We start from the raw sequence: 17,234 nt of genomic DNA on the forward strand, positions 1-17,234 counted from the left end.
TTTTATCTCTGTATCCTCCTTTTTAATCACCAGCTCTCAAAGCTCAGGTCTCCGTTCTTAAGGGGTATCACTCTTTCCATTTTAAAAGTGTCCTTAAAAAAAAGTTCCCCCAAAGTTCACCCTACAATGTCACCACACAGCCACTGAACCAATTCATTCTGCTCCCTTGGATGCAAATTGTTCACCACATTTAGGTAGGTAGGGGTCAGTTCCTCACCTTTTCCATTCAAATATCATTTCCTTACATCAAAGTGACATTTTTGGTCTATTTAAAGATCAAAGAAATGCATTCAGAACTTCCCAGTGATACTGTCTTCCAAAAAAGAGACATTTTCCCCCAAGCACTACAATTATTAACATTTTTGCATCTTCTATGTTTCTTTTCAGTTTTGTCCAACTGCTCACACTCCTTCGTATTCCTGTCCTTTACCTGTGACGTCTAAATGTCCCTTGTTATGGAATCGGGATTTTAAGTTTTACATTTTTACCGTAACCTTCGAACAATTTGTATAGATTTTCAAAAAGCCCTCTAATTTATATTTTTCCCTCACACAAAAATGCCTGCTTGGATCAAATGGGCTTTTTACTCTCATCATCAAAGGAGGAAGGAACATCTGAACATCTGCATTTTATGCTCCAGTTAGTGTCTCAAGATTCAGGAATTCACATGTAGCTCAAAGAGCTAAACAGAACTCACCCTTCTGGGGATCCAGAGGCGTAGGAATCACAGTTTTTGAGCTGGAAACATCTACCTATCACTTAAAGTTTTTGGAAGGACCCAGTTTGTTCCTGCCTGTGGCATCCACAAAATACTGACTTCCTGTGTTTGCCTAGTTACCCAGGACACCAGGCTCTCTTCAGTTCCCATGGTGATGGGCTGACACCCCACTCCCCACCCCCCAGATTAATGTGGTTTAAAGCTGCAGAGATCAACACCGGTCCAGGCAGCTGGAGGGGAGGATCTGAACAAGATACACATCAAGACCTGTCTCAGATGGGATTTGTGCCTTTTCACACACACAGAACAGCACAGAGCCAATCCCATTTATTCAAATGAGCTCTCGCAAGGGTGCTCACCACCCATGGTTCTTTCTCTGTGACAAAATCCTTCATATGTGAGAAGAAAGTGTTCCTCCAATTGGTAAGAGTATGCCTACTACTCCAGCCTACTCATCTCTCTTCTTTCTCTGACTTTCTAAGATAATTTCTGCACCACTCATTTTTGCACAGAATCGTATTTCATTTTCTAGCTCACCAGTGTTAGTCTTACTTACCTAGATAAACCAGGTTGTCTTTTTCCGTCCCAGGCATTCCTCGTACTAAGCTGAAGACATACCAGGCATTGAAAAAATACTGATCATCTAATATATACTAACGCAGAACCCTTTCTCCCTGATGGTATGTGTTTCACATCCCTTCCCTGGTACTGCTCCTTCATTACTGCCATTTTTAAGGCTTAAGGTTTAAATTACTCTGGCAAATTACTTCTACACATCAGCCACTCCATCCGGCAATCCAAATGGATCTTGCCAAACCCACCATGTTTTCTACTGAATTCTTCTGTAAACATTTTATAAAAGGAGTTAGTTAGCTTCTCTAAGGTGAACAATCACGCCTACATTTCTTTATCTATCTATTTATTTATTTATTTATTTATTTATTTATTTATTTATTTATTTTGATTGATTTATTTTTTTAAAGTCAGATTTTATTTTCAAGTTTTCTTCTATTGGACCTACTTATACTTCTTTTTGAAGTTCATTTCCAATTTCCTACATCGAGTAATACTTCCTGTATCTCTAATAAACTCCCCCCAAGGAACAACAGTGCATTTGACTATGGAAGTATTTCAACTTTAATGGCAATGTGCTTCATTGGGTTATGTGTTTTTAGTGTTAGCATTGGTGAATCTAGAAAATCATCATAAACTAGGGTTTGACAAAGGAGATGGATTTAAGCTATTATCTGGACAAAATGGGCATGGGTTGGATAAATGATGGAAGAAACATTGACAACAAAGATCATTTTCCCCACTACTCCCATCCTTGAACTCGTACTATACCTTCCATGATGCTTTTGGACTACGTAGGAAGGCCAGTAATCCTATTGCTACCATATAACTATCAGTCAGTCAAGCCCAAATGGAGTCTTAGAGCAATGGCTAAATAATGAGGTTAGTTCCCTAGCAACCTGAACACAAGTGACCCGATAAAATGGATTACATACTGCTGGGGAATGGCAACTGAAGATCGTATTGACACAGCAATGAAGTTCACTGTACCTCCTGCCACACTACAGGGGTCCACTAAGAAAATCCTTTTTGCCTGTGATCCCTCCTGGCATCCTCCCTACAATGGCATGGTAAAAATAAAATGCTCTCGTGGGGTCAAAAGTGGATATTTCAATTTCCTATTGCCTTGGAAAAAAGTTCTCTTCACAGGAAGAAGAGGGTCTGTTTTTTTTTCTATTACTTTCCCAAGACAATTCAGATTGCCTAAAACACTACCTCCAAAGAGTTATTCCAGGGCGCCCTGGGCAACAGACATAAGTTGTCTGGTCACCCTACTATCAATCAATCCATTGCCATTTTATTTACACCTTGGTCTCTTGGAACTTCATCAATCCTCCAAAGCCTAATCTCCCCTGGGAATTCAGACAAAATGAAATTTCCAGGCGTCAACTACAGAAGTCCCCTCATTCATGGTTTCACTTTCCGTGATTTCAGCTACCTGCAGTCAACCATGGTTTGAAAATATTAAATGAAAAATTCCAGAAATAAACAATTCATAAGTTTTAAATTGTGCGCCATTCTGAGTAGCATGATGACATCTCATGCCTTCCCTCTCCATCCTGGGTGGGACGTGAATTATCCTTTGTCCAGAGCACCCATGCTGTGGATGCTATCTGCCCATTATTCGCCTAGAAGTCATCTGCGTTATCAGATCGACTGCCACAGAATCCCGGTGCTTGTGTAAGACACCCTTATAGTAGCCTCATGTTATGTCACAATGCCTACGTCATTTACCTCACTTCGTCTCATCATGCAGGCATTATATCATCTCCCATCATCATAAGAAGAGGGAGCACCGTACAATAAGATATTTTGAGAGAGCCCATACTCACATAACTTTTACTACAATATATTGTTATAATGTTCTAGTTGATTATTAGTTATCATTGTTAATCTTTTACTGAGCCTAATTTATAAAGGAAACTTTATTATAGTTGTGTATGTATGGGAAAAAACATAGTATACATAGGGTTCAGTACTCTCTGTGGTTTCAGGCATCCACTGGAGGTCTTGGAACATATCCCTTTTGGATAAGGGAAGACTGCTGTACTTGGGTTTGAATGCAGGACCAGCCACTTCCAGCTGTGTAACCTTCCTTTGGAATAATAGAGGGTTGATATGAAGACTAAATAAGTTAGTACATGTAAAATGCTTGAAATTAAACCTGGCATATAATGAGTACCATATACATTTTTGCTTTTATTGTTATTATTGAGCGAAGGATGACCCTGACGTGGAAGGTGATGACTAGCCCAGCTAGATGACCCATCTGTCTCTTCCCTTTCTTAGACTATGACAGCAGCCTCCAAAGACACACCACCAGGCAGGCAGTTTTGTCCAGGCTGCTCTTTATTGGAACCAGTAACCTTTGCCTCTCACACTGGGGAGTCATCCCCTTCCCACCCTCAGTGACAAGAAGGAGACAAAGGAAGGTCCAGCAAGAATTCACTGAAATCTTGTGGATGAAAAAAAAGCATTCAGAGGAGCCATGAAGAAGCCAATGCCATGGTGACCCACTTATGCCGTCCCTAGTTCAAGCTATGGGTCAGTCAGAAGGACAAGCTCCCTCACTCCTAGAGACACACAACCAAAGATGTGTTCCTCACGTTAATTAGTTACAGTCTAAATTTATTAGAGTCTATAATTAAGATTTAAGAGTAGAGTTTATAATTAAGCAACAAAAATGATGTAACAAAGCATGTATCTACTAGTTGGGCACAGACTTCTTCTGGAAGAAAGGATGGCTCTCAGTCATCTTTTGCTTGATGCCCTCCTGATATATTTGTGGAATGACTAGACAGGTTAAGAGGTTGGGCCCTCGCTGTATTTAAGGACAATCTGGAATCAGGAGAGAGGACAGGTAATACATATGTTCTCTTTATTAGGCTAATGTGCCTAAAGGGTCAAATCTACGAATAATGGTTTCTCAAGTCTGTTTCATGAACATTTGGCAAACTGGTCAGGAAAAGTCAGCCTTATAGGCGAATAGAAATGTGGCAAAGCTCTCAGTCCAGCTTAGGGTGTCTATCTACATAAAGCACATTGAAAGTATTCCCTGAATAAGACAGAAGCTAAAATGTGCCTGCTGTGTGCTAGAAACTGTGCTGAGCTTTAATAAAACAACGATAATACTTCCTGGTAGATCTTCTGATGTAGGACAATTAGTCATTGAAAGTGTATTTGAATTTGGAACGCTTATGTAGAACAACAGCCTGTGAACATAGAGGCTTTGATCAAGGTAGGAGCATCTCCTGAATTGAGCTTTGAAAAGGGAACCTAGACAGAAGCACTGCTCAGTTGAATTTATCATTGTTCTTTGCCCACTCATGCGTTAGAAACAAGTCTGTAACGGCCCCATGGACTGTTCCCAATGAGGTGCAAATTCACAGGTCTTTACAATCAGTTTTAGGTATCTTACAGATCATGTTATCTAACTCCCCTCTCTGTGCCTTCCCCCATCTTTTATTATAAGTAAGGAAATCAATGTTCAGAGAACTGTCTCAAAGCAAGCATCAGTGGCAGAAGCCAGATTTAGAACCACAGTTTCTTGACTCAAGGTGTCCTCTTTCCTGTATCCCATGTTTCCTACAAATCATTATGACACACATGAACACAACTAGCCATATGGGAGGTACCCACCACCTTGCAAGATCTTCAAAGCCAAAGCATTAAGCATCAGGAGGGTTATCTGAAGTGCCTGAGACCATTAGAACAAAACACGTGATATGAGGAAAGGCCATCGGTTAAGCTGAAAGATCTCAATAAACTGGGTAGAAGCTTCTCTACAAAATGCCCCATGAGGAAAACAACATCAGTCTACTATTAAAATTCAACATGAATCTAAAAATAGACACACTGAAAACAAAGTAAATCCTGAAATCTAATAGATGTCATTGGGGAGGAATAAGGGAGGCCTGACGTCAACCAATGAAGAAACTGATTTTGTTTGGTGAACGAATTAGATAACTTAAACCTCTGGTTTTAGATTTCAAGATGAAACCTTTTATTTAACTTCTATCTTTATGTACCCATTGAACTGTGGGCAAATGACACCACAGAAGTGTATAGGTCGTGTAACCCAATTGGCAGCAATCTAAGTTCTTGTTTCTAATTAGTCCAGAGTTGCACAATCGCTATTTTCTAGAGTATTAAATAGAGAGCTCTACTTTCATCACAGGCAGGCCAGCCTTCCCAGGTGCAGAGGGGAAATTCAATGGCCTATGACAATTTTGTTTCAGAAGTTCTTCCCCACTGCCTCTGGACTTGTAGGTTATTGAAACAGCCTCCTCACCCACATCTCTGCTTTTTATTTTTCCCTTTAATCCACACCACACAGAGCTGCCACATTGCATTTTCTATGACATCACTTCCCATAGCACCTTCAAGCAATCCTTTCCTTCCAGAATAAGTCCAAACCCCTTGTCGAGCATTGTAAGAACTACATAGCTTAACCAGACTCTGCTTATGAAGTTCTTGACTTTCTCACACCCGCCCAAAGTGAGCTAAGCATCCCAGAGCCTCAGTTTCTTCACCTGCCCAAAGAAATGACAACATCCCTATACCAGAAGGGACTTGTGTAAGATTTATGAAATTAGTTCTTGCACAAGGCTTGCCACATAATAATTGCTCACTAAATCTCTCGCTCTTTAATCCACACTACCTTTATTCTATAAGCTACTATTATATATGTATATATACATGTATGTGTGTATATATATTTGTGTGTGTGTGTGTGTGTGTGTGTGTGTGTGTGTGTGTGTGTATATATATATATATATATATATATATATATATATATATATATATATGATGTCATCTCTCCTTGAACATAAGAGTTGTAGTCCCTGTTATTGCCCACAGGCACCTAATAAGATTCTAGCACAGAGCAGATTCTCATGTTTGTCACTGGAGTCATGTCATACCCCAGTCATGCTCTCTATCTCTCTCTCTCTCTCTGTGATGGAAAACCTTCCTCAGTGAGCCAAAGTGGTTTAAGCACTTGCTTTTAGGTATTCCTTTTCATGGGCACTTCTATTAATGATCCAACCAAATTAGAGACAGCACTCAGAGGGAATGCTTGAGATTAAGTTTTGAATCTGCCTCCAAAATTCCACCTCAACTCAAGTCTCAGAAATATGCCCATATTAATAATGGAAGGGCATTTGTAATGGAAACCTTCAGGAAGTGATGCCTGCATACATAAATCAGATTATATTTGGGTAGGTAAAATTCAAGACTTACTCCAAACTCTCAGCAGAAGTTACAGTGGTTTTAGTAATTTTCCCCCCCAAAGTGTAATCCTTTCTTCAAATGATACTCTACTTGAAATACTATGAAAAAGCTGAAAGTGGGACTTCTCTGAATGGAGTAGAAGAAGGACTATGAACATCCTCTCGTCACAGCACACACAGGGTGTACGCGTCCAGATGTGTATGTGTACACGCATGACAGTCCTGAGACACCTCCACAAAAACCTAACTCAAAAACTACAGCTCAGAAGCATAAACTAATAGTTTAGGAGAATGGGCTAACTATACTACTTACTGGTGAAAAAAAACAACTAGACGACCATGTGGAGATACAGAATATAATGTCAAAGGAATTTAAATCTTCTACAATATGTCTACAATATTGTTCTACAATATGTCAATGTCACATTCTTTATAAATTGTACTCAAGTTTATGCTATAGAAAGAGAGAAATAGAAACAGGAGGTGGTTCTGTTGCAAAGGCTAAAACCATCTCTGAGCAACACCGGGAGGATGTTCTAGTTCACTTGCTGCTAACATCAGCTCCACAGGCGGCCAAGGATTTATGGGCGACCTGCAACTCCCAAATGCAGGATTTCTCTACAGGAGACCCTCAGATACTGTAGAACCTTAGAAACCATTTAGTTGAAGAATATTTAGTGACAATGAAAACACAATATTTCACTTGGTGAAACAGTTTCATAGAGTTTAGAGTATGGTACCAATTTTATATATATATATATAAAATATATATATATATAAATACATATGGACAGATATGTATTTTTGAATTGGTAATATACACATCAGAACGTTCGTAGTCGTGAAAAACATTCTTAGTTTCTTTTTTGTCCTTTCTGAATTTTCAAAATTTCCTACAGTGAACCAACATTCTTTGTGATGAAAGCTTAAATATTATTACTTTTTTATTTTATTTATTTTTTATTTATTTATTTATTTTTTAGATTTTTTTATTGGGGAAGGGGAACAGGAATTTATTGGGGAACAGGGTGTACTTCTGGGACTTTTCTAAGTAAAGTTGTTGTCCTTTCAATCTTTAGTTGTGGAGGGCGCAGCTCAGCTCCAGGTCCGATTGCCGTTGTTAGTTGCCATTGTTAGTTGCAGGGGGCGCAACCCACCATCCCTCGGAGGGAGTTGAGTGTATTATTACTTTTTTAAAAGCCAAGGCCACCAGTTTTTGAAGGAGCACAAAGCAGTGAGTTCTGGGTAATAGAGAGAAGCCAGCATTTATCATATGATAGAGCAATAAACACGTTCCTATGAGGCTTCCAGTTCCATGAGGCCAGGAAACACTGCTTTGTTCACCACTAAATCCCTCAGCAGGTAGCGTGGCGTCTCATGACACCCACGGCACGGGTACCTAGTAGGTGCTCAATAAACAATGGCTGAATGGACAAGTGTGAGGGCCACATCTCGCTACAGCCCATTTTGGATATAATTCCTGTGCCCATGCCCCTTTCTCCTCCCTTCTCTCTTGTACTTGCACAAAACACAAACATTTCTGGAAACAGGTTGACAGATCCTGCTATTCTCATTCTCACCAGCTTAAAGGGCACTATTTTTTTTTTTAATTCCATTCTCATTGAGCGCAAGTAAAAAGAGAGCTGTCACCCTCAGACCCTTTCTCACGTATATGACAGCAAGTGAGTCCTGGGGAGAGGGGATTTGGAGGGGAGGACATTTGAAGTAGAGAATTGGGACTGGAGGGAGAGGTTGGAGACAAAATAATGTCCTGTGAACAAAGGCTGTCGGGAAACCTCAATTCCAGCGCCGGTACTGTCACAGATAGGCTGTAAGACCATTGGGCTTCAGATTTCTCATCCCTAAAGGGAAGTGACTGCCTTTGCCTCACAGAGACATGGTTAGGAACAGGTGGGATGGCTGAAATAAGTGAAGGCATTCTGAAAAGCATCTGTCCTTCTCAAACGCAAGGTTTCCTTAGAGGCAAAGAAGTTACATAAGGCAGCAGCCATTTTAGACTAAGAGCCAACATGCAGACCTCTCTGCCCTGGGGGCATGTGAGCATAAGTGAACTCTACCACCTTTTGTTTCATCACACAGAATGCTTCCTGTTATGCTTTCAGACCTGGTCTTCCTCCTCCATGAAGCCTTGCTTGATTGTGAAAACCGTGATCTCTGACTGGCTTGGGCACACCTGGCCTGTCCACACATAGACACACTGCCACACTCCCAGACACACCTACACTCTCTCTTTCATTTCCTACCAGCCCTCCATGCCCTCAGACCACCCCTCCTCAGGTGAACAGACCTTATAACCCCACGAATTTGACAGAAGGTCCTACTGTAAAAATCTTGTTATGTGCCCTGCAGTGATTTGCATGCTATAGCCCTCACTGAAGATGTCTACATTGGCTGAATAAAAGAAATGGCATTGTTGGCCAATCCACTCTCAGGCAAGGATGGTCTTCAGGAATAAGGGATGGAGTTTGCTGGAGTCTGATCACTTTGACAACTGATTCTGCCACCATTAAGCCTTGTACCCTCTATCACGGACTTCATTTTCACTGAAATCTGTTAAAAATGACTGAAGCCATCTCCATTCAAAATCATTAACTGGCAATCATATTGATTCCCAGATGGCTGTCTGACCCACGGGCAAACTCTTGCTACTAAACAGCTCAGTCCACTCTTGTGAGACACTCACCAAATCCAACAAAACCCCTCCAGCCCCTGCAACGTGATACTGCCTCAGACTGTGTATTTTAGTAGGAAAGAGACTCGTATTTCATTCAGTTGGTTTTCTGGCTCTTTTAGATTTAATCTGACACCATCACGTTTTAACAAAAATCTACCAAAAGCCTGATTTTTCAGTTTGGTGGTGTTTTTTTTTGTTGTTGTTTGTTTGTTTGTTTGTTTGTTTTCTTTCATGTTTGCTGTGCCTCAGAGTTAATGGTCAAAATACACACCAGAGTTCCGTGAAACTACATTGTTCCCCCTACATTGTTAGCACTCATCCTCAGTAGTTCTCACCCTGTGCTCACACCAATTATTACAACTCATTTGAAAATTGTCTCCAACTGTTTTTTAAGGATTTTTCCATTCTGCATTTCCCTCAGGGCAGCAAGGGAGGCTGGCCAAGGGAGATTCTCCAGGAGTTCACCCTCAGTTTCCTTCGCAGAAGCTTACACAGGCACAACTCTCCTTGAGTTAGCTCCCTGGGCCTGGCAGAAAGTGCCAAAGGGTGGGGGGTGAACACAATTAGGGGGAGATTAACATTAAAGAAGAAAAATTATGGGTGAATTTATTCAAGTCAAATTTTTTGGGATCCAGCTGGAAGACATGATTTCACAGTGGGGATCATACACAGAATCTAAAAATGCCTGAGAACTTTATTCCCTGCAACTACAAAAACAAAAGCAAAATAAACCTACCACTTAGTAGCTCTCCTATCCCTAGACGTCCATGGATGAACGGGAACCCAAAAAAGGCAATTGCTGAAGTCACTCCCGGCCCTAAGCCTTGACTTCGACCAAGCCCTAAACTTTCAGGGCCCAGTAGAGTGCCGAGCCCAACGAAGCAGGCTCACAAGTATTACCTTCCCCTCTCTACCCATCAGCATCTAGTCTTACAGATGCAGGAGCTTCTTCTTTATGTCCCAAATACCCTCTCTTTCTTCCTCTCCTTCCCTGCTGTTGTTCCCTCATTGTCACTTCCTTGGAAGAAGCAGGATACAGAATGAGTTGGAGGTTCTAGCGTTGGAAAAATAATAATCAAAATGAGATTTGGGGATAAGTTCTAGGTCTCATCAGCCATCTCTTTGCCTTTATTCTCTTCTAAATGCTACCTATGCTTCAAGGTCCAGGTTAGGTTCTATCTCTTCCAGGAAGCCTTCCAAACTACTTTCTGCAAAGCTTCAAAAGAATCAAGTAATAATAATGAAAAAAAAAAATAGAATCACCTAAATGGCTCCATCAGAAGAGCTACTGTGCTATAGAATATCCCAATTTGCATTTCTTTCTCCCCACTAGATAGTAACCTCCATGACTTTAGAGTTGGCATCTTTTGAGCTTTTTAGCCCCAGAATCTAGCAATGTCTGGCATATAACAGATGCTCAATAATACTTGTACATTTATTGAAATACTTACAAGCCATCCTTTTGTAAACCAAGGAACAATTTGTGTGTGTGTGTGTGTGTGTGTGTGTGTAAATATTAACACACAGCTGCTAATTTGACACCATCCATTAAGTAATCTGGCAATTTTAAATATGAAAATTTAGTTTCTTATACATATCCACAGATAGTATAATTTCTATAATTCTTCAGGGCTATGTCAGTCTTGATGACCATAATGCCTTTGTAAAAATAAGAATTATGCCCAGGGATTTTTAGTTGTAGGAGAGAGGACCTGAGAGGAATGAGGCTATTCCATGTTGGACGGAGTCAGAAGTCCCTTTACCTCTTTTCGTACCATATGTTTGATAGTTAAATACAGGTTTGTAGCTTTCCCTCATTGTTTCAGGTTATTCTAACATCTCAAAGAGTATACTCACCAACACTAGTTTGAATTTGATTAAAATTAAAGTTACAGGCTTACCTTATTGGCCTGTCTGCCATTTCTCACTAGCAGTGGAAAGCTGGAGCCATATCATTTGCTTTTTTCCTGCCATATCCCACAGAGAGTGATGAAAGTACATGAGCCAAGGGTAGGTGGGCTCGGTACAGAAAGGCCAAATCACTCTTTAGCTGCAACGTGGTCATTCGGTGGGCTACGGTGACCAGAACTATCTTGTGACCTGACTTCATGATTGATGCAAATGGTTTTACACAATCATTGCCATTGGTCATCCTACCAGTCCTGCTACCCGTGCCTCACACACTTCAGTTCCTGCTGGCAACCTGTATAGTTCCTGGCCAGAAGCCCTGTGCAATCTCTCAGGAACTTCTCAAAGGAATGTTTCCATAGGAGCTGTTTATTCCTACATACTGAAAAATAAAGGCTCACCTAAAAATAATTAAACCTGACTTAATATTATTGATGCTCTGTGTGCCTAAATTAAACAAGAATGCAAGAAATCTTAATAAGATTGCAATCAGGTCTTGTGTTCCTTAATCATATCTAGAGTCTTCTTTGAAACCAGGGTTCATGATAGCTCAGATAAACTGTCCTTTCTTTTCAGGAAAAGTAAAACTAAAGCAGAACTGAACCATGGGGATTGAACCCAACTCCCATTCCTACCCCAACCCTGTCCCAATCCTCCCCACTCTTCAAAGCCTTCCCCTCTCTAGAGCCTAAAGAGCACCCTCTTTCCGAGCCCTCCTGGTTTGAACACCCCCACCTAGATGTAACTATGCAATGCTGTTTGCTGCTCTGTGTGAGTATGGAAATTAGTATAACCTCCCCATTCCTTACTGAATAAACCCCTCCACTTGAGAATCATATTCTTTCTTGCTGATAACCCCACACCTAACACCTACCTCAGAGTCAACTGAATAATAACTACTCTTTAAAACCAAGTGTACTGGTTGTCATAAAAAAAGTCATATTTTCTAAAAGTTAAGTTGGGGGTTCATAAAATGATTATTTGTAAGATTCCTTTCATTAGTAAGCTAAGGTCCTTCAGTCAGGTTAAATATGATTTGTTTTAGAAAAATTAAATGAACATATCTCTATTATGTAAAGTGAGGTGTGCTGTGTTCTACTGAGTAATGGCGGTATGGGAGAGGTGGAGCAAAGTTGCCTCTGTAACTGTGGCTACCTGACAATGGCCTGAGAAAAGAGTTACTAAATCCCAAAAATACACAGGAAAGTCTCTTCACTCCCCAACCGTACCCTCTAGCCACCCAGATGCCAATCTCTGTGTCAGTTTGGGTAATATTCTGCCATAAAGAAAGCCCATGGTGTCATTCAGTACCATTTACTGCTCTAAAAGTTGCCACACGATGATAAAAGTCCGTCTTGCTATTCTAAAATGAACCGAGGAGAATATTGCTGACATCCGTTCTCATTCCCTCATTCATTCACCAAGAAGTGTAGGGAAGCTGACTATCCAGGATGACTTTCTACCATGCACAGGGGTTTGACAGGGTCCCTACAACTAGACTAGACCCTCCTGAAATGTTGGGTCTCTTAGCAATGTGTCCAAAGAAAGAATGCAAGTGTGGATCCCTACCCAGGAAACTACCTCAGACAGTGAAAGAGATGGCTCACTTGCTAGGAGTAGGGGAAGAGGAACATTTCCCCACAGAGGGGACACCTGTGCTGGGTCAGGCATAAGAGCTTAGCAATGTGATATCAGAGCAAGGACCCACTGGATTAGAAGTTCCAGGGACCAGATGGTTAAGTTTAACTCGACCAGTATGGAATGTCTCTGGGCAATGGACTTACTTCTCTGAGATCTGATTTTCTCACTGGTGCAAAGAGTAGGAAGTTTTTTAAAAAGTCTTTTAACCTTCTGATTCTGGCAGTGAACACCTACCAGGTATGAGGCCCTGGGATAGACACCATGGAAAATAAAAATATGTAAGATAGATTTCTCGTTAATCTAGAATTATGCTTGAGTGGAGAAAAGAAGAAAGTTGACCTTGAGATTGATCGTCTATTATCATGTTGGACTTTGCATGTGTATATGTACACACAAATGCACAGACCCACAAATCTGAGGCATTCCATAACATACATCAAAAACAAGGATAGCTTGTAAGTCCTGTACTTATTCAGAAAAAGGGTTTTCGGATTTGCGGACATTAGAGGGCTAGGAAAAATTCCAGTATATAAGTGGTTCTCAGTGTGGAATGGGCAGGGACAGAGTTTGGGATCAAATAATTGGGAAATGGTAGGTTAAATAAAGGTAGTCCCTTTTTTTTCCATTGCAGGTCTCCTCAGGGACTTTAGTAAGCAAACGTATGTTGAAACACTCCAAGAGAGGTCAAGATTGCAGTGTCCTAAACTGTGGGCCACAAGTCCTTTATTCTTAGAGTTTCTCAAGTGAGGAGGGCTGTGAGAAATACCTTTTGGGAAATAGGGTGCCAAAGAGATGGTCAATTCCCTGAAGTCCCGGGGGACTGGGCCTTGCTTACTATGGGATCTCTAGTACCTGGCACAAGAAAATGAATCAGCAAAATGTGATAAAATAAAAATTTGCCAAATGAGTAATTGTTGAATTCTGAAAGTAGAAAGACTGGCATTCACAATGACAAGAGGTGAAAGTGTGCGGAGGAGCAAGGACTTGTCCATGACGGTACCATTCACTGGGCTGCAGATGGGCACAAGAATTTTAGGTGAGGCTGCCTTTGTCTTTTCAAGAAGCCAAGGGCTACAAATCCATAAGGCATCCTAGAAGACTTTAACTTTACTTTTTTCCCCCAAAAGAGGTGATAAGAACTCTATAACAAATGTTGGCATTTCTCTTACTAACCAATCAGTTGTGATACTCAGAGGTCAGACTCCATAATATAGTTACTGATCATCTTCATTTCTTTACTGCCACCTTCTGGTTCCCAGGCTTCTACATGGCTTCTTCTAATTTTAAAATGCCCCTTATATTTATAGTTCACTATGGCATTTTAAGCACTTGTTCCCATCCTTTACCTCATATGACATTATACAAGTTAGGAGCAGTTAAGGAGGCCATCATTCTTTTTCATTTGACTTGAAGACAACACAGAACTTAAATGATTTGCCTAGAGATAGTTAGGAGCAGAGCAAAAACTAACAAAACCTGTTGGTTTTTCTCAGGAGCAAACACTGGGTTTAGTTGTTCGGCTTTGTCCAGATACATTGGGAGAGTTCGATCACTCGCTCATCCCTTCCCAAGCACAACCTTGAATGGAAAATTCCATGCCCTTAAGAAAGAGGGTGCTGTTCAAACACACGCTGATCTTTCCAAGGGTCAGATCCATTCAACTTTACAAGGTCTTTGAGAAAGAATGTAGGTCTATAATTGATTTTTCACCTGACGGTCAAGATACCACATGTCCTCCAGTGCTACGCCAAGATGGCGGTCCACCAGTTTCTTCCTAAACTTACCTTGGTCTGGAAGCAGCAATAGAGTTGGGTTAGGTACGGGTGTTTCCGCGCCAGAGCCAAAATCCTCTTCTCTGTCATCGTGCAGTCCACGTCATCGTCCTGAAGGATGACGTCCTTCTTTAGGACTTTCACAGCGTATACTTCATCTTTGCCTTTGAGCTCCGCCAACATGACCTGCAATCAACCGAAACCACTTCTGTCAGTCTATACAACAGGGAATCTAAAGAAGAAATACAACTCAATACCAAACGTTTTAAAAACTAACCCCTTTTTAAAAATTTTCAAGAGATGGGTAGAAAACTACCCATCCCAGGACAGCTACCACTTCTTTACTTATTTTTAATCTCTAACAGTGTCCAGGCAAGGAAAATTTCACTGCACATCTGTTAAAGAATTATTTATATGTTTATATATATATTTGCCATACTTGCAATGATAGTACAGCAAATATAGTACAGAATTTTTAACTGAACACTATTTCATAAGCATTTGTCTATACAGTCACCATCATTATCATGGTTTCTGATACTGAGTTCAACTAAACACATTACAATTTATTTAACCTAACCATTTACCTCCTATTAGATACTTGGGTTACATGTAATTGTTAAGTATTATATAACTTTCACCAAGTATTTTTGTACATATAATTTTTTTCTTTCTTTTGGGTCATATCCTTAATATAGAAAGTGTTAGAAGTGAATTAAGGGGTTAAATATTTGGCACATTCCTGAAGAAGATGTACATTATACTCTACCAGTAGCAATGGAGAAGTGCTTTAGCTTCATGGCAATTTAACAGCGTTGGGTGCTTTCACTTCAAAAACTTGTTTTGCTCACATCGTGGGTGTGCACTGTTACCTCAATGCTGTTTTAACTTGCACAGAAACTTTTTAAATATTTGTTTTCTAATTATATTTCTTTTTGTGTGAACTATTTGTCAGTTTCCTCTGTCTAGTCATCTACAGTTTTATAATATTATTTTCTTACATATCTGTATGAGCTTGGTATATAAAGACACTAACAGTCTACTTTCTACAAAGGTTTCTCTAAACCTGCTTTCTGATTTTCTGTTATTTTTTCCTGTTAAACGGGATCAGGATCATTTATCATTTTGTAGTCAAATCTGTCCCTGTTTATCTTTATGGTTTCTGCTACAGCTTTAAAACTGGGAATGTGATACCTTCTCCAGAGAGCAAATTAACACTTCCATCTCTTAAAGTTTTCCTATCATTTGATATTTTTGCACTCATTTCTCTACAATTGTGACACGCCTTTCTCCCATTAAATAACTGACTCCTAAGTACAGTGTTAGTGTAAGCCGTTAGAACTAAAAAGCAGTAACTCAGAAGCTCAATAAGGGAATTAAGGGTATTAACCTGAAGACATTTTGTTGCCCACATTTAATGCAAACTCTTTAAAACTGGCTCACTTTGGCTGTGATTTTTCCTAAGAAACAATCTAAATGCTCCAGTCATCCAAGTTCTCATCTGCATATGGAAACCTGGACACTCTGAGTCTGCTCATTTCCCCTGAATCTTGCTCACCATGAAACCTGCTCACCTCTCTGAGTTATACCTGCCGGAGGACTGGGGTCTGCTTCTTATTCAGCCAGTCTCTAAAGAATGTGACTACTTCCGCTTTTGCTATTTAAGTAAATCCAGTTACTATCCTGCTGCATTGATGTCAGGGTGAGATGGGGCAGGTGAGATGGGGCAGGTGAGATGGCCCAGGGACCAGGCTCTGTACCCTGGGGGCTTTATAGAGCCATGCTGTTCAGAGTGGAGTCACCCTGCAGCTCAGCAAGCTTACTGACCCACATGCTACTTTCAAGAGTCCCAGACACGTGAGGGAGCTCCCAGAGATAGGCACCTGGGCCCAGGGCAGGGCCTCTGTGCTCCAGGGGGTTCTAGAAATACAACTCCCATCTGCTCCCAGGCATGGCTTTGTGAAGAGCCAGGGAATAATCAGGGAACTCTGCTGAAATGCTAACCAGCTTCACAGGCTCTCTGCCCTTCCAAATGTTTTTCTAATGAACAGGAATTATTCCCCACCCCCACCTTCAGAATGGATGGCCATGAATGCTTTACTGTGCATGCCTGCATCCATACCCCACACCCCTGTGTCTGTCTCAGTGGGGAGCAGGATAGGGAGCGTGAATGGCACCACGGGCAGAGGACCCGGACCCAAGATATGAGAGGATTATTCCCATTCTCTTGCCACAAGTGGAAGATCAACAAATATTTAGTAAGCGCCAGAAAAATCAGTTACATAATAGTTAACTTCCAAAGCAACACATGCTAAGATTTGCTTGGAGCCCTATGTTCACTGAGTTCAGAGATTCTAGAGTTCATTTTCAGTCTTCCTAATGAATTAAAACCAGAATTTCAGATAGATCTCTGAAGGGAAGACATATACTGTTAGTATTATTGATAGTGGAATGCCAGGCACACGTAAAGCAAATTAAACTTCTGAAAGTGCTTTATCTCCTGCTATGTCACTTGATTCCCCATATGACAAGTGGGGAAAACTGAATCCCAAAGAGGTAAAATGACTACATTAAAGAACCACTGCTTGTTAGCAACAGAACTCCAGGTCCTGTCTGCTTGGCCTCAGGCTATTTCTACTCAATGAGGCAAGAAAATATAACAAGACCAGGCTAAAGGGTTTATCGCTTAATCTTCC

At 40.7% G+C, this 17,234-nt stretch overlaps 1 protein-coding gene across 1 annotated transcript in view; it reads right to left on the minus strand.

The window, feature by feature from the left end:
* Positions 1 to 17,234, minus strand: part of PRKCE (protein kinase C epsilon) — a 468,189-nt gene that overhangs the window by 127,905 nt on the left and 323,050 nt on the right. The window contains exon 10 of the mRNA XM_081068797.1: positions 14,551 to 14,724. Within this exon, the coding sequence (XP_080924923.1) occupies positions 14,551 to 14,724 (174 nt within the window). The remainder of the gene's footprint in view (positions 1 to 14,550; positions 14,725 to 17,234) is intronic.

Source organism: Rhinolophus hipposideros (assembly GCF_964194185.1).
Source record: "Rhinolophus hipposideros genome assembly, chromosome: 12".
Lineage (NCBI taxonomy): Eukaryota > Metazoa > Chordata > Mammalia > Chiroptera > Rhinolophidae > Rhinolophus > Rhinolophus hipposideros.